Source organism: Plecotus auritus, assembly GCF_963455305.1.
Source record: "Plecotus auritus genome assembly, chromosome: 5".
NCBI lineage: Eukaryota > Metazoa > Chordata > Mammalia > Chiroptera > Vespertilionidae > Plecotus > Plecotus auritus.
Genome location: NC_137776.1, coordinates 19,582,070 through 19,608,926, shown reverse-complemented (window position 1 = coordinate 19,608,926; position 26,857 = coordinate 19,582,070). Strand labels below are relative to the sequence as shown.

Genomic DNA, 26,857 nt, shown 5'->3' with positions numbered 1-26,857 from the left:
AAAATAGACAAGTAAAACAAAATATTACTAAAACTTCATAGAAAGAAACATTTGGATTATAAATGGTTAATTCAAATTGAAAATAATTCCACATGAAAAATGATTATACAGGTTATTAACAAAGGGGAAAATGTAAACTTGTCTACACACAAAATAATGGTCAAGGAAATAATTAAAGAAATATAAATAAAGCAATCTTTTCTGTCTGTCAAAGTAACAAATGAGTCTCATTTTAAATTATTATTCTTGATTAAATTGTTGCATATTTTGTGAAGATATTGAAAGTTGTAAAGAAAACAATGGAAATGCTTCCCATTTCATTACTATTGAGATTTCTGTTTTACAATAGACTGTTTCTAATAACTAATTGTGCTTTTTGTAGCTTCAACATATTTACTCACTTCCTTATGCAAATAAATAATCGAGGTCATTGGGAAATATTATATGACTACAGGCCCGGTACACGAAATTCGTGCACTGGGGGGGCGGGGGAGGGGTGGTCCCTCAGCCCAGCCTGCACCCTCTACAATCTGGGACATCCCTCTCACAATCCAGGACTACCGGCTCCCAACCGCTCACCTGCCTGCCTGCCTGCTTGCCCCTTAACCGCTTCTGCCTGCCAGCCTGATCACCCCCTAACTGCTCCCCTGCTGGCCTGGTCAACCCTAACTACCCTCCCCTGCTGGCCTGGCCACCCCTAACTGTCCTCCCCTGCAGGCCTGGCCACCCCCAACTGCCCTCCCCTGCCGGCCATCTTGTGGTGGCCATCTTGTGTCCACATGGGGGCAGCCATCTTTGACCACATGGGGGTGGCCATCTTGTGTGTTGGAGTGATGGTCAATTTGCAGATTACCTCTTTATTATATAGGACTACTGAAAAAAGAATGTCATTTAGTAATACGATCTTTCAATGTGGTAGGTTTTCCATTTCCATTTCCATTTCTGGTCCTGACCAGGTGCTCAGTTGGTTGGAGCATCATCCCATACACTAAAAGTTTGTGGGTTCAATTCCCATTCAGGGCACTTACCTAGGTTGTGGGTTTGCTCCCCAGTCGGGGTGCCTACAGGAGGCACCCCACGCATGTTCCTCTCTCACATCAATGTTTCTCTCTCTTTTTCTCTCTCCCTTTCTCTCTCTTTAATAATTTAAAAAAAAAAACATATCCTCAGGTGAAGATAAAATAACAATTCACATTTCTGTATTCAGGGTTTCCCTGTGAATATTTAACAATGCCACTGAAGTCATTAGCTTAGAGATTTTTCTAAAAAGTGCCCCTCTCACTCAACTTACCAATATTTATAAGGCTTAAAACTGCTTAAGTGGCTTGAAGGGATGCTAATTTATGGCTGATGTTGGTCTGCTGAACTTGAACTCAAATTATACTACTTTCAGGAAGATAATTACAAAGAAAATTACTTAATGTTCTCACTTCATATTACAATAATTTCATCTGCATATACTACCTATCACACTATAACATGACTCCATGATAAATTCCTTTTTCAAATAATAGCGTAGGGATTTTTAATGTTTTTATATTCAGAGAATATGAAATACTTTACAACCATGAAATTTTATCTTTGTGTACAAAGTCTAAATATTTCACAGATTAGAAGTTTGCCATGAACAGGTTTCTATATCATTATTTTTCTCAAACTTTCAGAATAGGGAAGTACTTCACATAAGTAGATGTTAAATGTTCCAAAAAAAGTTATGTTTTATGAGACAACATTTTTTTTCTCAGCACTACTTTTCCCTACCCTGAAAGATACTTAGTGGGAAAAATATCTATTTCACTGCTCAAGGAAATAACATAACCATAAATACAAGTTTTCCTTGGTAGTTTAATATAATAACTACACATCTGAAAATTCTTCTGAGGTTTCCTCGGAGTGATAAAATTTGCAGAGTAAATAGTTTACATGGGAGGTTCAGTATCTTTTAAAATGTTATGTTCTATACAGAGGTGATTTAAGTTGTTGTTGTATACATAAAGTTAAAATGCTTCATTTATTTTTAGAGGTAATTTTAATTTATATTTTGGATGCAAATGGTTTATCTTTGCACAGTACAATGTCTTGACATTGTAATTAAACTGCAAAATTGTTCAAGAATTGGAAATATAGCTTGGAAAATGTATAATGAAAATACACTTAAGGTATTGTCTTCTAGAAACCCCTTATAGTTCTTTATAAATATTTTATGGTGCTTTAATTTTAGTAAATAATTAATGTTAAAGCAGAAATATAATATATATAATAATAGGTCATTCATATAAATAGTATTTCAATATTATAAAGTGAATTTAACTTTATTCTGTACATTCAAGAATATCTTTTCCTTTTGTAAGAGTGAGGGAAGAAAATATTTTCCTCCAAATCTGCTTTCATAATCTCAACTAGCTAGCTTCTCACCAGAATCATTAAGAATGAATTGGCTATACTCTCAGCAATTCTCTCTCTTTTCTGACTCTCAATCATGGCCTTCCTTTAAATATAATTTATCTAATTTTTAGATATTATGGTTTATAGATATTTGAATCCATCTTAAAATGTTTGCCTGAAAGGAACTATTTCCCTAATGTAGAATTCAGAGCAAACCTTCTCTTTGTAAAATTTAGCAAAAAAGCCAATAAAAATTTATATATACATGCATGCATTCATATATTAATTATTTAATTTATAGTCATTGTGAATATGTTTTAAATAAGAACTATGAGTAAAAATTATAAAATACATACTATGCATAATATAAAATAGGCATCAAATACTTTTATGTCTAAACAACTAATATTAAAAAAATTCTCTTGCAGTCAGTCATCAAAGAATAGCCTCACTTGAGTGAAATTTTAGAACTACTTTAAATCTAATTTTCCCTATTGTGCCAATCACTTAACAGCTCTCAAAAGCATACATAAATGGCCAAATTTAGGATAGTCCTAAGTATCTGAAAGCTCTATCATGTAACTGAGGACCAAATCAATAGTATACTAGTAAATATAATTCCTAAGACAAGAGAAAATACATATCCATTAATATCACACAAATAAATACCTAATTGCAGTACTAAAATGTACATAACTGACTTGAAGACATCTAAATACACGGAGGAGAATTTGCTCAAAAACAGCATTCTCAACAGGAGCTTTGACAGAAAATAAAAGTATTCTTCAATAACTGCCATGAGAAATAAAAGTCATAGGTTATCCTGAGTTTACCTAGTGGAAGATGCTGTGGACAGATGCACAAAATGGTAGGACTTGGGGAAGCACATGATGATCTTCTCAAAGAAGTTTGCATTTCCCAGAGCTTAAATGACTGGAGAATCCCCATGTTTTTACTCATGTTTCAGAGAAATACACCTCAAGATAAGTCAAAGAACCTTTCTTCTAGCTTTGGTATCAACTAATCAGAAAATTTTATATAAGAAAAATGGATGCTTAAAAAGTTAAATATTAAAATTTGAAAGTTAATTTAAAGGTTTAAAGATTTTAAGTTCAGGCGCATGCTCTCACAAGCACAGATTTGTGGTGTCTACTGAAAAGGAAAATATGTAAAGTGAGAGAGAGTCTGATAGGCTACTCAACAGCTTCTCAGTGCAGCATCCCTTGGGTTAGACGTTGGGCGGGAAGACATTATGGTGGACCAAGCATAGAAAAGGCAGAAAAGGATTATTCATTCTAAACAAATCCACAAGCCATGGGCAAACATAAACCATAATGGCAATTCTTAGTAAAAAACATAGCTGGTAGTTCTTTAGTGGAATACTCAAATCCTTACCTTTGCTTACCGAACGTTAAGTGTCTGAAATGGAAACCAACATATGGTTAAAATATTATTTGGTGATCATGAAATTAGACAAAAAGTGTTAGGTTGTTTTAATATCTAATATGTGGAAGCAACCATCCTTATTATACACAGGTTCCTGACAATTCTTACTTTTGTTCCCACTATTTCCATGAAAAAGACTTTTTTTTCTGCTAACATATACTTTTTCCAGACAAATTACAATAAACTTGATATAATTATTTTATTCATACTGTCTAACATTAATCACTTTACAGAAAAACCTTTCCCAAATCTCCATCAGCACATTCAAACTAATTGATTTATTTAAGTTAAAATCCCTAAGATTTAGTCCAAAAGGATTAGTTTTAGCCCAGTTGGAGGTGTTTGTTCTTTAACAAGATAATTCTGTTTATATATTAAGAGATTTCATGGAAATTTTCAAGTATGGGATGTATTACAGTAAGAGATTTTTAAGCCTTAAATATTATCTGAATATTAAAAGAAATATTTATATTTGAAGGACCAGCATGACTTTAAATAGTCATGCTGGTCCTTCAAAGTACAGAGTTCATCAGAGTGTATCAATTCAATTTACTGTGTTAGCCATCAAAAGTGGAATATAAATAGGATACCAGCTTTCCTTTCTCTCAAGAATATCACAATATAGAGAAAAAACTAACAATATGCTGAAGTAATTATAGCCTATCACTTGAGAATATTGGCTTCTATCTGGGGATTTCAGATTCTTAGTCCATGATGATAGTAATAGATCTCAAGAAATATACATATGTTATGAAAGGTCTTGACTACCATAAATATCATGGTTATAGAGTGGATGCACTGGAACATAATATGATAAAATGTGTTTTGAGAATGACAACTCAGTCAGTTCTGAACAACATGTACTTGAGAGAGGCAGGTGGAAAAGTAAGGCAGTTTGAGCCATAATCCATCAATGAGATTACAAAGTCTTAAAATAGCAAGTAGAGCCTTAGCATGATGACAAATATTTTTTCAGTGCCACAAGCTGTTGGGAATCCAGAAATAAACACTATTGTTCCCAGAGTTCTCAATCCAGAATTCTCAATCCAGTCAAGAGAACAGGTATTCTTAAAAAACAATCTTTTCTGTGATGAATGCTGATAAAAAGATGGTAGGTGTAAAAGTACATCTGGGAAATTTTCCTAGTCTTGAAGAATCAGGGAAAGATGCCTTTAAAAGTGACTCTGAAAGCTCAGTGCTATAGACTGAACGTCTGTGTCTCCCTTTAACCCCCTCCACAAATTCATATGTTGAAATCATAATCCCTAAAGCGAACGGACGTATTTGAGATGAGGCCTTTAGGAGGTAACCGGTTCATGAAGGTGGAGCCCCCTTGTTGAGGTTAGTGCTTTCATAAGAAGGACAGTGAAGACATTCCTCCTTCTCTGCTCTCTGCCACAAGGATACAATGAAAAAACAGCCATCTGCAAACCACCTCACCATGCACCCCATCTATCAGTTCCATAATCTCAGACTTCCAAGCCTCTAGAACAGTAAGAAATATGGGTTTGTTGTTTGAGCTACCTAATCCAGGATAATTAGTTATACAATAACAAAACTGACTAAAACACTTAGCCCTGGAGACACATCAAGAGTTAATTATATAAAGGACAAGGGAAGGGGAGAGTTTGAAGAACAATCTAAGCAGAAAGACCCTGAGGTAAAGGCTCTGAGGAGCTAGATAAATATCATAACCAGTTTTCTGGAATTTTCTATGATAATCAAAAGTCTCTAATAAGCAAAATAATTGAAAAGACAGTTGAGCAGAGCAAACATTAGCAGAATTATCTTGTTAAGCATGTTTTCTTTTCTGTACAAATTATGAAGTTGTTGGAATTTATGAAGTTGTTGGAATAAAAATAATTTGTATAAATGAGTTGTCATATTTCTTTGAAGTCTGTTAACAAGTTGAGTGACACATGGCCTAACATCAGAGCATGAACTCCAATGTTGAAATTATGGAAAAGCAGAACTTAGTTCTGAGGCATATGGCATTATGACAAGAAATGAGGCCAGCCAATAACACAGATCAGTTAGTAAGGGAAAGGGCTATTTAGCTTGGGAAGTGGAAGGGTGAAGGAAAAAAGTAAATATTTTAATCAAATCTAATACTTTGTTATTGATTTATCTCTGCCAGACATACCTTGCAGAATGCTTATAATGCATTTGACGTTGAGATATTTGGCCAAAGCTATTGGATGGGTCAAGGTAAAAGCTCGGACAAAATAAGTTTGTAAAGTTTAAGCAGTAGCCAAGAAAAGGATTCAACTGCATGACAATTGTGGGTTTCATCTTTTCCAGTTTTTTTTTTCTTTGTTGCAAAGTCAATACTAGTCAGATATTTTTGTCTTCTTATGTGTTAGTCCATTAATTATCCTTGAAGCTTCAAATTACCAAAGCTATGTTCCTAATTTCAAATGAGGATTTTGTTAGTTAAATATTTCAATGTCATTTACTGCCATTAAGGCTGTACCTACTTATAGTTGGAAACTTTTACACAATATCAAATCCATAAAACTTTCTAAGGTAAACTCTCTATTGGAGCAGTTTATATTTTCTTATTTGCTTCATCAAGTTATGACAATTGTCAAAAGTACCATGACCAGCCTTAAAAGTGTCTTGCTTAATATGTTCAATAGGCTTCAATTCAGGTTGAGATATCACAGATTTCCAGATGTCTCAAATAATGTTCTGGTAAATATTTAATGTAACTACAGTAGGTCCTATGGAGTTTTGTGTCAATCAACAACATCACATACACAGACAAAATAGAATTTACAGACATAATAAAATAAAATTAAAATAACTCCTAATTAATACACATCAGATCATTTTCCTTTAGGGCTAAAAATGATGAAAAGGAAAGAAATGTAAACTATAGGCCTTGGTTCTTGTACATTCGGTCTTTAGTATTCAAATCCAGACTGATGTTAGCACTTGAAGGACCTCATTTCTCAGAGCCCAGTCCTTTTTGTTTTAAATCTAAGACCCATAAAAATAAAATAAAAAGTTTCAGTGTTAAATCAGTGCCAGAACAAGAACTAGAGTTAACTTTTAATTCACTGCAACCACTTTTCAGAAACCTCTCACTATGTTCATCAAAGATTTCTAGTTGTCAAGTGAAATAGACAAATTCGTTCCATATTTTATTTCACTTCTTGGTGGTGTTAACCTTGTCATTTAGCCTCCTTTATGCATCCCTCCTCTCCTGGCTTCCTCATATCCATTCTGTCTCAGCTCAGCTCCTGCTCAGTGGCACCTCCTTCGCAAGTTCTGTTTCAATAGGTCACTGATTCCTAGTCAACCCCTCCTAAATGTAGGGCTCCTGTATAATTTATCACTCAAATTGGAACAACTTTTACAGTAAGAAAGGGGTGTTACTAATAGTTCTATACGGGTAACAGTGATAACCTGAGACTTTTCTGGATGCATGGTCATCCCATATCCATATGAAATAATAGAATGCAAAACTAATTTCAATCCTCCACCTCTTCCTGTATCTAGGACCTTGACCCTGTCTTTGTGTAGTTCTAAGCCTTGCTCACTCTGGGATTTAGCCAATAGAATGAGAAGGAGATTATGTTGTTCCAGCTCAGGCCTGGTGGTCAGGAGAATGTACACACTTCTGTCGGTTCTCTTGCACAACTGGGCTGGCTTGTCTGTGTGTCTGAGCCTCGGGGAGAACACACACAGCCTCCCCTGCAGGAGGGATGTGAGAAGCATGCAGAGCATGAGACATGTGGAAGATTTGAAAGCATGCCAGCTGATACCACCAGAAGCTGAGCTCTTCAGCTGACTTTTCCTGAAAACAGATGTATGGAAGCCCAGCTGAGACCAGATTATCATCCCAGACAAGCCCAATTTTTATTGCTAACCCATAAAATTATGAGTTGAATAAATAATTCTTATATTAAGCTAAAAATATTTGAGGTGGTTTATTATGCAGCATTATTGTGGCTTTAGCTAACTCATACACTATCTCCAATCTCTCTCCTGAGATCCAGATTCATTTACCTAGATTCCCTCATCTCAAAAATCCAGTTTTCCAAGTTAAAATTCTTGGACCATATTAAATTCTTACTCTTTCCCAATTTTAATAGGAGAGCTATTCCTATTGATTCTATCTCTTATATATCTTTATAAATCATTGTTTTCTTCTATCATCAATTACTGGGCCTTGAATGGACTTTCTCAATCAGGGCTCTTGAAAGAAAATCCTAGTGTTCTAGTGTACCCACTGAATGTAATACATTAAATATATCCTATACATCCAGAATTAGAGAACTGAAAAATGTTCACTCAAATAATTTTTCTAGGGTTTAATTCCTGTGAAGAATCCAGATTTAAGAAGGCCTTGCTCATTTTCTAGGGCACCCTTGCAATGATCTACATGGTTGTTCTACCTCAATAAGCCTCACCTTCTTCTAATTGACCCTCCCTAAATTATGATGATCTCTAGCCTTTGTCATTGTTTTTCATCTGTAACTGAATTTTATACAAGAAAAATGTTAGATCCTCTCTGATAAGGATGCTAATGAAATTAAAACAATGGTATATATAATATATTATTAATACTTTCATATTGCTTACCTGGCTATGTATCAATAATAATAGTTATGAAAACTTGCTGCTGTCACTATATTTATCTCTCTCTGATTGACTGGCTAAGCATTCAATATAGTCTTTGAAGAGAGTTGAAAATACATAAAATAGCCATGCCATGAGCTAGTTTGCCCAATGGATTTGGCCCTTGAATACATTTACATCAAAGCACATGGTGCAGAATGACAATTCTTGACCTGAGGGCTTGGTGTTGTCTTTCAAGGTGTTGCATCCTCTCAATTAGAATTCTTTTGCATATATTACAATGCCTGTCCAAGATGAGAACTGTGAGCTCTACTGATATCTGTGAAGCAATAAAATTTCCTAAAAACTGCAGTAACTTGCCAAGTAACACTGGAATTTAATCAGGCCATCAATCAGCAAGGTTAGGTCATACAGGCTAATATTTCTTTGGAACTTAGATACAGTTGAATGATTTTTGGTTTAACTAGAGGCAAAATGTTAGTTCCTCATGACATTTAACAGTTCCTAGAGTCATTATTTTGACAGCATCTATTTGACCTGAGAAACTTCTTGCCTACAAAAATAGGCTTAGGGCAAAATTTGCTTATATAAAACCTCAAGAATAAAAATGACCTGAAAGGTCAATTATAATCATCTATTAAAAACAAATATGGGCTTCAGAGTAAGATGATGACCTGGACGCAGGCTTCTAACTTCCTCTATCCAGAGTTTATAAGAATGACCAGGAAAAGATGAAAACAAGGAACATGCTCTAGGCCTGAAAATTAGAAAACTTGTCATTAAATGCCAACGATTTTAAGGAATGTCTGCTAAGTACACTGCACACTAAATTGGTTATAAGAATGCAAGAAGTCTTATTTGCAGTTTCTCTTCCATAAAAGAACAGCAGCACTAAGAAGTGTTCAGAAAAAGAGCCTAGAAACCCCACTAATACCTCTTTAGAGAAGGGAGGGGAATTTATGAAATGAGTTGTCATAATACACAAGGGTCATAGCAACAAGGGGTGCTTTTCTGGAACAAATATCTAAAATATAGGCAGAATACCTAGGGGAAGATCCTCCTGGATTTGAATGGGCCATAAAACCTCAGAAGCAGGCCTTCCTTTCGGGTAAGGGACAGAAAGAATCAGAGGGTTCGGGAAGCCTTGAGGCTCCTTTTCGAAGGGCATATAAAATAAGTGGGAAGTCAGCACCCTTAGGCTGCTTTCCAATTGCACTGTTTCTTCTTCATCTTGGTTTTTTCCTTAAACCATAAGATCTTTGAAATGACTCTAAGAGTCAGAAGAGGGGGACAATTTCAAAGAATCAGAGAAAATAGCTCTCTTTGAAGTCTATTCACTAACAAAGGAAGGCGAGAAAAATTAGAAAAGTGATGAATCATATTTCCAAAAGGTTCAAGGTAACTCAGCATCAAACAACTTGGCCTGTATGAAGTTACAGTGAAAGTGAGGTAGAAAAAATATGAGATGGGGAGAGGGGTTATAAAGATGGAACCCCACTCAGAGGAGGCATTTGAAACTATAAATAATTTTGGTATATGTTGAATATGTATTTTGTTAAGTTGAAAGTACCAGTTATATGTGTGCTAATGTTCTCTGCTAATTCAACAAGTACCACTGTGGCTCGCCCATCCAGAATTTTGTTATAAAAGGAAGGCCATGGGCAGCTCCAAGGTTTGGCCAGGTAAGCAGTGTCCTGAACATGCACCAGCAGCCAGCTAAAGACTCGGGGACCTCCAATGGCTGCACCAAGAGCATCCCTTCCAAGCTGTCTCTCTCTCAAATCCCAAGTTGAAAGAAAAATGTAGACATGAACTATTGTGTTCTGTCAAATCTGTCGGATATGAATGCATGACCTAAATATGTTGTGTAAGTGGGAACAATATTTGCCTGCCATGCAATAACTCCAATTGGAATGAAATCTTGATCTCTGGTGGAACAGCAGGACTGCATATAATGACAGCCTAAGGAAGTGAAATCAGCTATTTTATATGGGTGCAATTAGAGCTCTTTGGGCCCCAATACTGGCTGTGGCAGATGGCAGACATGGCTATGAATTGGGAACCTGGAGAAAGAAAAGGGAGAGGATGCTGATTCCCAGCATTCCAGGGGAATTGGAAGAGTAACCCCAAACTCGGAAACATATGTGGTGTTCAAATGTTTACAGACAATTAAAAGAATCATAAATACAGCTCCCTTTCAAGTAGTAATAAAAACATGATTATCAAAGTAAAATCTGTTGGGGAGCTATAAACATAAATAAGTTATTTTATAAATGTTAATTAGTAAAACAAAATTTTATTTATTTTTTAACTTTGCCCCTGAGAGAGGATAAAGAGATGAATTAGATGAGATTGTTATAAATAGATTATAGGTTTGGGAAATCAAATATATGTCAAGAGTAATGCAGAAACAGAGAAAAAAAAAGATGAATCCAGAAAATGAATTATTAAAATAATATGAATAAAAATGCCTTGAATTTAATACAAAGTTTAGATGCAATATTTTTTATTCAAAAAAGAGAAAATTATGTTATCAAGCATGAATGGAGAAATAGTATGGATCCATGCTTAAAGAAAAAGAGAGGAAAAAAAAAACTCAAGAAGAGGAAAATATTGGTATAAAAATGCCAGTGGTAAATATCACCAACTAACCATACAGTTATTTAAACATCTGACAGCAAAATAAAGCTTTAAAATAAAGATAAAAAAGAAAAAAGTACTTTAATTCAAACCAAAATTTAATGTTGTATTTAATGGAAAGAAAAATAGTTATATTCCTTTGTTACATTCGGAATAAAGTAAATTGAAGAGTGAAATTTTAAAAATACTGAACCAACCCATCTGGGTGTGGCTCAGTGGCTGAGCATTGACCCAGGAACCAAGAGGCCACTGGTTCAGTTCCCCATCAGGGCACATGCCTGGATTGCAGGCTCAATCCACAGTAGAGGGCTTGCAGGAGGCAGCTAATCAATGATTCTAATCATTGATATTTCTATCTCTCCCTCTCCCTTCCTCTTTGAAATCGATAAAAATATGTTTTAAAAAAATAAAAACACTGAAACAGAAAAGAAAAAAATAAATGTGAGGTTAAAGTATTTTATTTATATTAGGGCAAAAAAAAAAGAACAATAATAATGATTATATGTTAGATAATACTATATAAACTTTTGGAAATATTTAATATCAAACAGAATAACAGCTAGAAAATCATAAGGAAATATATTTATCAAATAAAAACATAAAAATGTATTTGATAGTAAGTCTGGGAGATTTTTTTACATAACGTAATATAAAATGATTATATTTAACAAGTAAAAGATTCTTAGAAATAAATAAAATTTTAATAATAGAATATGTTAAGTGAGCTATTCACAAAGGAGAAATGCAAATAGCTAATATATAAGAAAAGATCAGCTTAACTATCAATTGCAGCTTTAAATGTCAGGGCCATACTCATCACACATCCAAGATTTAGAAAAACACACAACACTAAAACTCAGAGTTGGCAAGAATGGTCATTCTTATATGAAAGGGGGCATGATCTGGTACAAACTTAAAGTAGAATATTAGATATATTTTTATTTTAGCTTTTAGTTCTTACTATAGAGATTAAACTGAATATCTATTTGGGGGGGATAGTATACAAACATTCATTTCTTCACTGCTTAAGTTTGCTAAATCTTTATAGAAGAACTAGAGGCCTGTTGCAGGAAGAGATTTGTGCAATAGGCCTTCCTTCCCTTGGCTTCCAGCACTGGTTTTCCTCCAGCACCCGGGACCCAGGCCTTCGCTCCAGCTGGAGTCTGCCACCTTTGTCTTTGCTGCAGACTCTAGAGTCTACAGTCTTCATCTTCACTGAGGCCAGAGTGCCACTCCTGTAGAACCCTTCAACCCCAGCCCTCCCTCTCATAGCAGGCGTCCTGCCCCACCCGGCCACTCCTCCTGGAGCAGCTGGGTGGCCACCACCTTTGACCTTCTGATTTGCATATTCCCTCCTGATTGGCTGACGGGCGTAGCAGAGTGATGGTCAATTTGCATGTCTCTCTTTTATTAGATAGGATTAGCACTAACCCCTCACAAAAATCTTCCCAAAAACGTAAGAAGAGGGAACATTTCCAGCTTCACCCTGTGAAGCCAGTGTTGCTCTGATTCCAAAATAATACAATGACATAACAACAACAACAACAACTATGGACCTATTTCCCTTATTAACTTAGATGCAAATATCCTCAACAAAATACTAGTAAACATATTAAAAGGGTTATATGCCATGACCACCTAGTCTTTATGCCATAAATGCAAAAATAAATCACCTTATTGATAGAATAAAGAATTAAAATTGCAACTATTAAAATGGAACATTTTAATAGTTGCAACATTTACCAATATTCAACATCTTCTCATGATAAACACACTCAAATTGGGACTAGAAGTGAACTTCTTCAATCTGATAAAAGCATCTACAAAAAACTCACAGCTATTATCATACTTAACCTTTCCCCCTTAAGGATGTCTGTCCTTGCCACATCCATTCAACATTGTTCTAGAGCAGTGGTTCTCAACCTTTCTAATGCCACGACCCTTCATTACAGTTCCTCATGTTGTGGTGACCCCCAACCATAAAATTATTTTTGTTTTGCTACTGTTATGAATCGTAATGTAAATATCTGTGTTTTCCGATGGTCTTAGGCCACCCTGCTAGCAGTTCTCAACCTGTGGGTCACAACCCACAGGTTGAGAACCACTGCTATAGAGCCTAAGGTCATCGGAAAACACAGATACTTACATTATGATTCATAACAGTAGCAAAATTACAGTTATGAAGTAGCAACAAAAATAATTTTATGGTTGGGGGTTACCACAACATGAGGAACTGTATTGAAGGGTCACGCATTAGAAAGGTTGAGAACCACTGTTCTAGAGGTTTTAGCCAAATAATTAGATAATAAATAAATAAATAATTAGGCATCAATATTAGAAAAGGAAATTTATCTCCACAGATATGATCTTGTATATAAAAATTCTAAGTATATTATAAATGTTAAAATTAATAAATAAGGTAGTATATTGATGCCAGACTAATATACAAAATCAACTGTATGTGTATACCCTAACATTGAACAATCTGAAATTAAATTTTAAAAATTTCATTTATAATAGCATCAAACAAAATAGGATATTTGGAATAAATATAACAATAGTAGCACAAATAGTTTACTTTCTGCTATAGTAACAAGTTACTACAATCTTGGTGGGGTAAAATGAAACAAATTTATTATTCTTTAATTCTGGAGACCACACCTGTGAAATAAGTTTCATTGGGCTAAAGACCAGGTGTCAAAAGATCTGGTTCCTTCTGTAGTGTCCTGGGGAGAATCTCTTTCTGACATCACATTGCTCTCACTCTGACCCTTCTGTCTTCGTCAACATTTGAAGGAATCTTGTGATTACTCTGGGCCCACCCGGATAATCCTGGATGATCTTATGTTAAAGTCAGTGGTTAGAATATTAAATATTTGCAATTTTCATTCTACCTTGTTATATAACACTAGTGGCCCGGTGCACAAAACTCATGCACTCGGAGGGGTCCCTCAGCCCAGCCTGCACAGAGAGTGGGCCTAAGCCGACAATCGGACATCCTTAGTGCTGCCATGGAGGCGGGAGAGGCTCCCGTCACTGCAGATGCACTCGCCAGCAGTGAGCCTGGCTTCTGGCTGAGCAGCGCTCCCCTTGTGCGAGTTCACTGACCAGCAGGGGGCAGCTCCTGCATTGAGCATCTGCCCCCTGGTGGTCAGTGCGCATCATAGCGACCGGTCATTCTGCTGTTCAGTTGATTTGCATATTAGCCTTTTTTATATAGGATAACATATTTGCAGGTTCTGCACATTGCCCTGCTTCTTTTCATGGTTCCTATTTTTTGTCATTGTTGAATACCTAATATTTAAAAAAATGCATTATGTGGAAACTCTGGAAATCAGTTTTCCTCCTCTCCAAGGTTTGTTGTTGCTGCTGTTTGTTGGGATTTATAATTGTTTTGAAGTAATTCAATAAAGTCTCTGTTCTTTGTTGTGTATGAAGTCTGCTTGTTTAGCTCAGTGGTCAACTTAAAATTGGACATGTAAGGATTAAATGCCTTGACCCAGTAAATCTTCAGGTCTTGTGATTACTCTGGGCCCACCCGGATAATCCTGGTCTTTTGGCAAGTGGCTGTGTGTGCATAATGGGGCACATTTTCAATACTCTGGAAGCTTACAACTCTGCCTCAGCCTTTACTTTCTACTTGCAGGATTCCTCAAGGTCAGCTAAAGATAAGAGATTAGACTTCCTCAGTTCTTTCTTGGATATTCACACAGCTCCCCAAATGCATCTGCCCTTTGATATTCATAGGCATACGACTTAGTATTTTAAAATCCCCTATGGACATTTATTTTTCAAGCTTTTCTGTTTAAGAATTTTGACCAATCTTTTGTTTGCTCAGTTACCATTGCTGCCTCAGGCAGTTGCAATTTTAAACACTTGTTCTTAATTGTTTGCTACAAATGTTCTAGCAAATAGTGCATTTTGACAGAATAAGACCTGACATGGGTCAAATAAAAACAAGCCTTGCAAATGGGAATTTTCCAGCTTCCAGAAAGTTCAAATAATTCCATCTCTCTGAGAATGGGGCTTTGCAGGAATCTTCAAACCTGTGCTCTCTATTCCATGATACCGGTCTGCACAACGACCGTGACAGTTGGTTTATAAGGTTACTGCAGAGTTGGGAATGAGACAGCTTCACTTCTTACTCAGGTTCAGCAATTTTTCTTGAATAAATGCTCTTTGGATTGATGCAGGCTGTTGGGTTAAAGTCTAGAGTTCTGAAACAGTTGATTTTAGCAATGTTTGCTTTTACGGAGAGTAGATTTTTGAAGGTCCTTATTCTGCCAGTCTGGAAGTGCTTCTCTTTATGACTGAAATTTATTCTCATTAAAATATTATTCAGAGAGGATTTTATGTTTTAGGAGTTTTATGCCAAATGAAAGACTTCCACTGTGTATGTATGTGTATGTATGTGAGTACAGTATATATATATATATATGTATATAAAAGCCTAAGCGACTGTTCAACCTTTCGACCATTCCACCATTCGACTGGTAGCTACGATGCACACTGAGACCAGGGGGCAGATGCTCAACACACAGGCATAGAAACATAGAACAGACTGATGCATCTCAGAGGAAGGTGGGAGGGGAGGGCAGGAAGAGATTAACTAAAGATCTTATATGCATACTAGAGGCCCAGGACATGGATTCATGCACCGGTGGGGTCCCTCAGCCTGGCCTGCGGGGATCGGGCTGAAACCAGCAGTCCAACATCCCCTGAGGGGTCCTGGATTGCGAGAGGGTGCAGGCTAGGCTGAGGGACCCCACTGATGCACGAATCCATGCATCAGGCCTCCAGTATCTCTATAATTGAAACATAGGATTTGGGGTACAGACTTCTTTTCATGGGTTCTTGTCCAACATAAAGAATAAATTTGTGGACAAAAAGGCTTCTTTAATAAAAAATGTGCAAGTTTATTGGAAGCATATACAAACTCCATCTGGGTAGGGGGATTCCCAAAGGGGACCACCTGGGGAGGAGCCCCCAAATGGGAAAAATATGTTCTCTCTCTACTGGGGAAAAAATCTAAATCCAAACATCTAAATTCTGAAAATCTGTCTTGTATCCCTTTGTCTCAGGTTTATAAAGGCTGTAGCTCTTTGACTCTTCATGCTCCTTTCTAATTGGAACCCTTCCCCATTTTATGACCCTGGGCTCTCCTAATTGGTCATTCTTTTGTTTCAAAGTCCAAAATCCACATGATGCCCCCTTTTTTCTCTCCCCCTTATCTTGCAACATTCCTCTATATCCTGTGAAAATATGTTTCCCTCTTTCTGGCATCTGTTGACATTTTTCTATCCTCTATGAAAGTATGTTTCCTTATTCCTGGTGACTTTTCTTTATCCTCTGTGAATGTATGCCTTCCTCTCCCCTTATCCTATGACATTTCTCTGTCCTTCACATATCCATCTTATATGTTCAGGTTGCAGTTTCTTTTCATCTCCTTTATGGCTCTCTCTCAGTTGTCCTGGCTGGAGATATTTTATTACCCCTTATGGCTCTCCAAGCTGCTCAGGTCAGGGCTGCTTTTATAATTGCTTTAATTACTCAGGCCAGAGATGTCTCTATCCTTCACCCATACATTCCTCCCCCATGAGCCCTCTTTATTCCCTAAACCTGCCTATTTTGTCTCTAGAATTCCTTTCATGATCACATCATACTTACCAGGAGTATGAGAGGAAGTGGCCACATTCCTGGTCCAGCATATTCAATTCTGTTTATTTTAATTAAGGAACTATTTACTGATTCCCTATAATGTTCCAATTGATCTGCTCTGTCCCAAGAATACAAAGATGAGTAAGACACAGACCCTGCCATTAACGCACTTATAGTATTACTCAGAATTGTTTTTTCATGCTAGGCCAATAGATCTAGAGGCAATATTGGTTTTGGAGCTAACCATATCTAGGCTAAAATCCGCAAAAAAATACCAACCATGCTACTCTTAGCAAGTGGTTACTCTGAGCCCATGGCTGCTAATGTTTTACATAGATTTTTCTCATGCAGTTGTCATGAAAACCTTATGGAGTAGGTTTTCTCCATTTTACAATGAGCATCTGAGGCAGTCAGAGGTTCTATAAAATGACAGAGCTGCTCCTTTTTCATATCCACACTTGAAAAGAATGCTGACTTTAGAAGGGGCTTCTGATGTATAACTAGATCCTGCCATTTGCCTGAGGAGGGCCCTTGGGCAATTTCTCCAAGTTTTCACTGAGCTGTGAGACTATGGAAAATATTTTCCTAACACTTTTCTCTACGGTGATAATGTATTACTTTTACAATCAGACAGGAAATGTATTTAAAGAACCATGCTGTTACTTTCCATACTCAGCCCCTTCACCTAAAAGTGACTAACTATAATAAGAACAGAAGCACAGCACACACCTCTTCAAAAATACGAAGTAGGATATTATTATTTAACCGGCATATCTAAAAATTACCTTGGTAATAATCTACTGAGATTTTCAGATTATGAAAGCATCGACCTCTGAAACTCAGGAAGAAGCAAGACACGGCAATCTTAGGGAAACAGTACATCCGTCTCTTCACTATGCTTTGAAATGTGAACTCCTGACTATATGTTTGTAGCAAATAAAAAGATGTTCTTTTTAAACAATTAAATGATGCACTTGTCAAGGAGCTTTCATACTGTGGTTTTGGGCACCGTGGAAATATAGGAATAGGTAGCTCACACAGGAAAGAGAGATGGGGGATTTGGGAGGGGTCCATTTATTCACAATTCACAAATCAGTGTATAAGGGTTGTTTATGTTTAACAGGATGCCTTTGGCTCAACTTCTGCCTCAGGCAGTGACCTCAGGGGGAAAATGCAGCACTGTAAAATTGTTTAAACGACTAATCCCAACTTCTTTCATTTCATAGAGATGTTTGGGAAGATACATGCTGTTTCACATAATAAGCTGTAGTCACACAGAAGAAAGTGCAATTCTAAGCATCAGAAAAAATGGACATTGTATTTATATTCAAAACCATGCTACTGTTATTGAGCAGTATAGTTAAAAGTTAAGACCAGCCGAAACTGGTTTGGCTCAGTGGATAGAGCGTCAGCCTGCAGACTGAAGGGTCCTGGGTTCGATTCCGGTCAAGGGCACGTACCTTGGTTGCGGGCACATCCCCACTGGGAGGTGTGCAGGAGGCAGCTGATCAATGTTTCTCTCTCATCGATGTTTCTAACTCTCTATCCCTCTCCCTTCCTCTCTGTAAAAAATCAATAAAATATATTTAAAAAAAAAAAAGTAAAGACCAAATAATATATTATTAAGTTAGTGTAGTGAGCATTTTATTGATCTATTAATATTATCCTGGAGACTGATACACAACTAGTCTAAATAGACTAACAATAATAAAACATGCCTTGGATACAAAGTAGGTCAGTCATTTTACATCCTTCAAACACCAGAGCCAAAGAAAAAAACTATTTTAAAAATTATTTTTAGTGTTTCTGGCCAAAATGTTTTATGTTTTCCTTCTAAAACATAATCTATATTATATATATATATAATATGTGAAATTGCAGAATTCTTCCTTCTGTAAAAATGAAATACAAAGTTAATTGCTATAACTTTTAAAGAAACACATGTTTTTACAGGCATGACAGATAGATAACATATGTAATTTCACAGTAATTATATTTCTTTTTCAGTTTATAACTGTTTTCATGTTTATCTTGCTAAGAACTGGAGCCATTATGTTACCAATTAATGTTTCATGGTTAGTATTCTTCTAATGGAGCTTGGTGTAACCCAGACTTGAAATGGATTATTTCCCTTCCTAGCCTATTGTATTTAAGATTATCAGTTCTATAGCAATTTTTGAGCTATCTCTAAGTTCTCAAAATTCCTATGAATTAATAAAAATAATAGTGGGTAACATTTATTGAGCATATATGTGTCAGGAAATAGTATTTTTTCATATATCATAGCAGTTAGCCTTCACAATTGATCTACAAAGTAGGTGTCATTATTATACCCATTTCACAGATGAGAAAACTGACAGGACTAGCAAAGGCAAAGCTAGGATTCTAACAAGGGAACTTGAAACTCTGACTCCATGCGTTAGCTATTTAGGTATCTTTTCCTTGCACTGGAGTATGCTTAAGTTTCCTTCTTTTTAGCGCGTACATTTTGCTCTTTTAACAGTGCATAGTGCAATGCACGCCTTCTGCATTGCTCCACTCATTTATCACATTCAGTGACTAATGAATAATTTTCAACAGCTAGTTCATCAGTCCAAGTAAATGCCAATGCACAGGTTGCTTTACCTTACCAATGTATGAGCTCCCTCTAGCGGTAAATATGCAGTAACAGTAGTTCTATGGTGATTGGGTTACCCATGTTACTCCTGAAAAGTGTCTTGATACACAAATCCTACTAAGGAACCTACAAACTTATGTACAAACCAGTAAACACGCATATCTCTTTTGACGCATCTATCTCCATGGCATCCCAATTCTACATAGACCTGCCAGATCTTCTTACTTCCCAGTTCTACCAAAATCCATTCTTCTTGTCAACATCAAAACATGGGGCTTAACAACCCTATCTTAAAGTAACTTGCAATATTTACCTATTAATATAGTTTATAATATAATATCTTCATAATTAGATCCCTTATGTATCCCATGCTTTTCAAATACAAATTTTACTTGATCATTGTAAATTGTCTTTAAACATACAACTAAGTTATATTTTCTACATTCTTTTAAACAGTTTGCACCTATAATTGTGAAATGAGACTACAGTAGTGCTGTGGTTGGTGTATTACATTTGTTGAGTTTGGAACTATGTTTATGCTATATTTGTAAAACCAGTACTAAAAAACCAGTACTTTTTCATATTCCTTTTCCAAAAAACATCCAGTAAACCTAAAAATTGCCCTGGCTGGTGTGACTCAGTTGTTTGAGCATTGTCCCATGAACTGATAGGTCATAAGTTCAATTCCCAGTCAGACACATGCCCACATTGCAGGCTCAGTCCCCAGTAGGGTGTGTGCAGGAGGCAGACAATCCATGTTTCTCTCTCCCATCTTCCTTCCTCTCTCTCAAGAAAAAAAAAAAAACCACAACATATTTTTAAAAAAAAATAAAAATTAACTGATTTTTTAAAAATAACATTTTCAAAACTCAGTCATAAACCTGCTCAAGATGGGAATGCAAGTAGAAGTTCCAAAACTCAGATTTTCCCAATGTTTATCTGTTCAGAGTTTCTGCTTCATCTCGATTCATTATTGGAAGTGTTTACTTTTATAGAAATCTATTATTTTATGAAAAATTCCAACATATATATTTTTTAGTCTCTGCATATGTGGCTAATTGCTAAGCTTTATATTTATGCTTCTCACTTTTATTTCTCAAGAAAATTTTTGAGGTATCTACTTATTTTATTGTAATTCCTTGTTTTATTATTTTTTCTCTCAGAAAAACAAAATTTGGATTAATATATATTTAACACATTTATACTAATTTAATAACTTCTAGTTTTTATTCATTCTTTTGCTTTTTTGTATTCATTTACCAGTTTTATTTTTCAATTTGAATTCAGAATTCACTTATTTTTATTTTTTGCTTAACAACACAGCATTTAAAGCTATGAATTTTACTCTGAATATAGCTTTGTTTACATCTCAAGTTTGATAAGTATTGTGGTTGTGATTGTTTACCAACTAGGTAACAATCATTTATAGTTCCTCTTTGACCAATATTCACTTATTTGCTTTTTGATAATTTAGATTTTATTATATTTTAGCAATTGATATGTTATTTCCTTTTTTATGAATCTTGTTCACAAATATTGGTTTATGTAATTGCTATTCTGAAGAATTCAGTTATGCTAAATTTTTGATGTAAGATTTATACATTTAAAAAATCTCACAATGAATGATTTCAAATAATTCGTATTCTCTCTTCATAAATTACAATATCCAATATATATACTATTAAAGATACTTACTAGTTTATTAATCCCTCTAATTCCACTGTAATTTTCTTGACTTGACAGATTGAAAACTGAAAAAGATACTTTAAAATCTTTGATGACAATGGCATTGTTAGAATCTTCTTGTACATATTTATAAGATCTTTCATTCTATATATTTCAACATCATATTGTCTGAATCCTCAGGTGATTTGGGTTAGTTTTTACCTGACAGTCTCTTTTGCCCAATATTAATATCACTATGAGTGTTGTATTTGTTGATTATGTCCTGATGATGTCTGGTAGGGCAAGGGAAACAGGACAATGAAGACTGAGTTGGGTCAGTCAAGCTGTACCATGGTCATATCAAGTAGGACTGACCCCCAAAAGAAGTCTGGTTTATATCATTGTCGCAGGAGAAACAGTGGCTTAAATTTTGTAGTAATCAAGAATTGGAAGTTACAGAAAACATGGTCAGAGGTGGGGGGAAGGGGGGCTGGATGGAGGTGGCTAGAGAGGGGGAAAATGAGAGACATCTGAAATAGTGCCAACAATAAAAAAAAAAAAATGTACACATTTATTTTTCATTGTGAAGGGCACAACAATTAGGCAGATGTCAGTACATATAGGGTGTCCCTTCTGGGCCTCTTCCCAGGGAGCAGAATCCAGCAGATCACAAAAATGGGCTCTAAGGGAGACTATCATTTCATTCTTTAACTGAAGAAACAACTACATATTAAAGTATCATACTACAATCAAATTTATTTTTTTATTTTTAAATTATAGGTAAAGCATGTAGAGAAAAAGGAAAAACGTTGTCTTCAAAAAGAAACTATTTTTTTACTGACTAAATTACTTAAGCCAAAATAAAAATCAAATGACACAAATATAAGTTTTGAAAGCATGAATTTCAACAACTTTTAGGACATAAGCATCATATAGATACATGTTATATGCATATATTTTATATATTATGTTACACATATATGATCTTCAGTGTTGATTTGCATATATTAAGCATTCATTATGCAATGAGATCTGATTTATAAACTCAGATTTGATCTCAGACTGATGGTTGCCAGATGGAAGAGGGTGGGGGGGGGGGTTGGTGAAAAAGGTGAAGGGATTAAAAGTTAGTCAGAGGGATGTAAAGTACAGCATAGGGAATATGTCTATAACATTATAATAACTCTTTATGGTGTTAGGTGGGTACTGGAAATACTGGGGGGATCACTTTGTAAAATATATGATTGTCTAATCACCAGATTGTACAACTGAAACTGAAACAAAATAATAATGAATGTAAACTCTAATTGAAAAATAAAACAAAAATAAATCCATCTCTATCCCAAATTAAAAAAAGATTTTTTACTGTTATTTTGACAATAATTTATTTCTTTTAATTAATCCTACAAAAGAATATTTGCTATTAAATATCACTCACGTAAAACATTTATGGTTAAATGTATTTTCTCCCATTATTTTTATCTTGTGCACTACATTTAGCTGCATTTTACTACAATTTTGCCAAAGAAAGTACTGGATGTAAATTCATATTATGAGTGAATAATGATGTATTTCATCTCATTTTAATTTCAGTAATTGAGTGGGAAAATGGGAAAATCTATTAAAAGAACCTGTGCTGGTCAAGCACTAATGAGACAATATCTGAGTCACTGGCTGTCATGGTAACTGGGCAATGTGGAAATCTGATTACTGTACCCAGTAGCTCCGTAAGTGATAGGTTACACTTATAATTGGGTTGTCCCTGCTTATAAGATGGGCTTCATGTCCCTAACAGGTACAGAATGCATACATGTTCACAACTTAAGTTCAAACATCTAGCACTAAAGATAAATTAGACTTTGAGAAAATTTTCAAAAATTAAAATAAATAGTTTACTCTTCTAATTAACTCACTTAGTTTATTTCTATCTAATTTTATTAACAACAGAGGCCCAGTGCATGACATTCGTACACTGGGGGGCAGGGGTCCCTCAGCCTGACCTGCACCCTTTCCCAGTCCAGGAGCCCTAGGGGGATGTCTGACTGACAGCTTGTTGGACATCCTTAGCACTGCCACGGAGGTGGGCGGCTGAGCTCGCCAGCCATCAGCCTGGCTTGTGGCTGAGCTGCGCTCCCCCTGTGGGAGCACATTGACCACCAGGGGGCAGCTCCTGAGTTGAGCATCTGCCCCCTGGTGGCCAGTGTGCATCATAGTGATTGGTCGTTCCACCTTTCGGTCGATTTGCATATTACCATTTTATTATATAGGATCATACCAAGATTCAAAAAAATTACGAGTTTTATGAAAATACATCAATAAGAGTCCTCCTAAGAACAAAATTTCCCAATGGAATGGTTTAGAAATTGCACTAAAACTATGAGTCTCCAAGAATAATACAGTGTTAGAAAGAGCGGGATGCAAGACTATTTACAAGTGTTGAGTACAGTGATGAACATGAAAAGACAGTTGGGATTGGCAGTGGGAGCTGACTACAAACAACTGTGGGCGGAGCTTTTTAATGTATCTGTGTGTTTAACAATATCTTTCCTTTGGTGTCCTTGGCCTTTGCAGTACAAAAATTCAATGAATTCTAAAAACTACAGAACTCAATGCTTTCAGTCCAATTTTAATCTCTTCAATATTTTGAGCGTCATTTAATTTTTAACAAAATGGATCACTATCTTCTGATCATTTTTGGTAGATAACTTATTTCTAAAAGAAAAACCTGCATGATAAACTGAGGCAAAGTAAACACTAGCATGCATTATTTTCTAGAAAGCCATGTGTCTTGTCAGAGCTTGTGAGTACAAGAAGCATCAATAACGCTTCTTCTGGGAAGCTCTTTACTCTGTTAAATGTATCAGCATGTGACTAAGTTTTACAGGTACCAAATATCAAAAGCAATCAATCTATAAAGTCAATATAATGAAAGCCAAAGGAGCATGTATCTACACTTTTCTAAATTCAGGTTGTAAGGTTGCAGAGAAAAAAAAAAAAAGTGCCATTAAAATCACCGAAGTACAAAGTTTCATTTATACAAGGTAAGTCCTAGAGATCTATTATCTCGTGTGCTTAAAAATTTGCTAAGAATGTAGATCTTATGTTAAGTGTTCTAGTGATGATAACAATGATAATAAATAAAGTGGGTAGCAGCAAACTTTCCGAGATGATAGAAATATTCATAGGATAGATTGTGGTGATGGTTTTAAGGATGTATCCCTATCTGCAAACTCATCAAGTTGTATATATTAAACATGTACAGTTTTAGGCCATTATTCATATTTCAATTTAAAAAAGCCAGGAGTGTGAAGAAACAGAATAGACAAGTGCATTCCCTGGAGAGATTAGGCTGGTTCAGGGACTGTGTGAACTGACCTGGGATGGAAGCAGCAGTTGGAAAGCCAGTCGGTGTGGCCGGTTCCTGTGAGAAGCACGTTGCCATTGGGAAGCCCCACTGCCTTCCAGAGGTGGTCCTCACCGCAGGAGACTAGGATGTCCTTGCTGGGGTGCACCACGATGCTGCACAGTCAGACAGAGGAGAGAGTTATGGAGTGACAACAGGGAATGCTTTCACACTGTGAACAGATGACATGGCAGTGGCTATCCCACTTCAGCAAGGCAGGACAGTTCCTAGGGTGCTGGTCTGGAGCTCAGAGGAACCAGCGTCTACCTCCTGGCTATAGCTCTAACACTAATCACTTTCTGATTGCCACCAACCTAATTAACTTCACTGGATCTCAGATTCCTTATGTGTCAAATGAGATGCTTGGTTTAGGTAATTGCTCATGTCTAATTCTAATTTGAAAACAATAATTCTGGTTTTGGGGTGTGTTTTTTTTTTTTTAGGAAGAAAGGGTGATGCCAATAATAATTCGGTATTAGGATAGTTGGACCTGTAGCCATGGTAATTATTAAGAAAATCAAAATTCTTTGCAGATTATAGCATATCTTAAACCAAGCATTATCCAGGAAAAGATCATAAATCATAACCACCATCATAGCCCTTTAATAAATGCTATAAATGAAACATTAACTCCATGGCCTACTATCTACACAAAGCGAAGGAGCTCAAATTCTGTGCTAATATGCCACTTAAACTGGTTTCAGTCAATGCACAGTACACAAATTACAGTAATGAATTCAGGATGCATAAGGCAATTCCCCACTCTATAAAGGCATAGGGGGAAATGAGTAAGAAGTATGTGAAATTAACACTAACACATTAAGCAGAATTATTTGAACCAGGCTATGATCACTGTGGCTATTCAAATATTGGAGCTAAACCATTCCAAAATCAAGAGTCTACAAGGTTAATGCCTGATATTTTATCTATGGCCATGCTCTAGTCTTATTTATATAGAGTTTCATCTATGCTTTACAATGAAATGGGACAAATGTGCCCAATGTTAAGCCCCTATTAAAATACCAGCCTAAATAATAGCAACAAATTGTTCGATTTCAACATAGCCATCTCAAATCTAAGACATCATGCTTTTGCTTGAGTACATAGTGAAATGAAACAATGGCTTAAAAATAAAAATTACCCATTCACTTCTCCCACAGTGCGTTCTCTGAATGGCCTTGTTCCTTTCTTCTTCAATATAGACGTTAGGAAAATAATAAAATAGAATGGTCTCAGTCTATACCTACATGGGCAGTTCCAGGGCTACCATGAGATTAAAATTTTCTCATTATGGATATCTTCCATTTGACCTCAAAATTTTGAACTGAAAATTCATTTTCTTCCACTATACCTCTACAGTTTTGGAAAACTGCTGGGGTCAACCAGTGTTGCAAACATTCAAATCACAGGCATGTAACCACTATGAGCACGTAACCACTTTTTAGTGGAGCACTGTTTCATTTTTCTCCAGTACTTCCCTGCTCAAAATAAACACAGTGGAAGGGAAATTTTTCATTTTGCAATTCATCATAATGTTGGTTTGTGATTTTCAGAAGGCCTATTCAGGAAAGAAATTTATTACAGCTCAAACTGGGTAGAGGATACATTTATAGAACTTAATTAGAAGAAAAATATGATGAGAGGTAAAAAATGTCAGGCTGAAATGAATTCTATATTCAAATACACATAAGAAGGCAGACCAAATCCTTGAAGCTATGAGTATGATGTATGTTGGCTTGCAGCTTTCCTGGCAGACACATGCACACTCGACTAGAAGATAAATTGCCCTCTTTAAGTGAAGATAACTAAATCATTGATGTCTTTACGAACTTTGAAAGATAAGTTTCTCAAATGACTTTTGTGGGGGAGCTATTTGTAGAAGTTAAGGAAAAACATAAATAAACACAAACCATTGGTGGCTAATCAGTTTTGGAAGTGGTTTTCCAGACTCTTATCTGTTCTGCTTTGGGATCTCCTCTATCCCACCTGCAACTACTACTTCTGCTTCACACAGACCAATCCCACTCTCTCCTGTGTTTGTTCATATATTCATTTTCTAACACAGACTCTTTTTTAAAAAAAAAATCTCTCATTTTCTAATTGTTCTGCACAAAATTCGGTCAAATTCTAATATTCTATTCTGCAAAGAATATATGTTACTTCATTCATGAAATGTTCTTTAAGTGAACAGAAATATTTCCAGCATATATCAGAAGGAACTTAGTGATTCACATGCTTCACATCCATCAGCCCATAAACACTTGTTATTGATTTGGTCACTAACCAAGAGCATCAGCAGAGACTAGGTCATGGTGATCAAGATCCCCATTCAAGAGCTCCCAACTCAGATAACTCCTGTGGGGAGATGATCAAGATGGAGAACAGACACATGGACTGGCACTCTTCCCCGTATTAAGAAGTTCAGTGTTGTTATCAACTCCATAATGAGGTACTGG

At 35.9% G+C, this 26,857-nt stretch overlaps 1 protein-coding gene across 1 annotated transcript in view; it reads right to left on the bottom strand.

The window, feature by feature from the left end:
- Positions 1-26,857, bottom strand: part of LOC308248923 (sperm-associated antigen 16 protein-like) — a 627,414-nt gene that overhangs the window by 350,308 nt on the left and 250,249 nt on the right. The window contains exon 3 of the mRNA XM_080669397.1: positions 24,374-24,517. Within this exon, the coding sequence (XP_080525523.1) occupies positions 24,374-24,517 (144 nt within the window). The remainder of the gene's footprint in view (positions 1-24,373; positions 24,518-26,857) is intronic.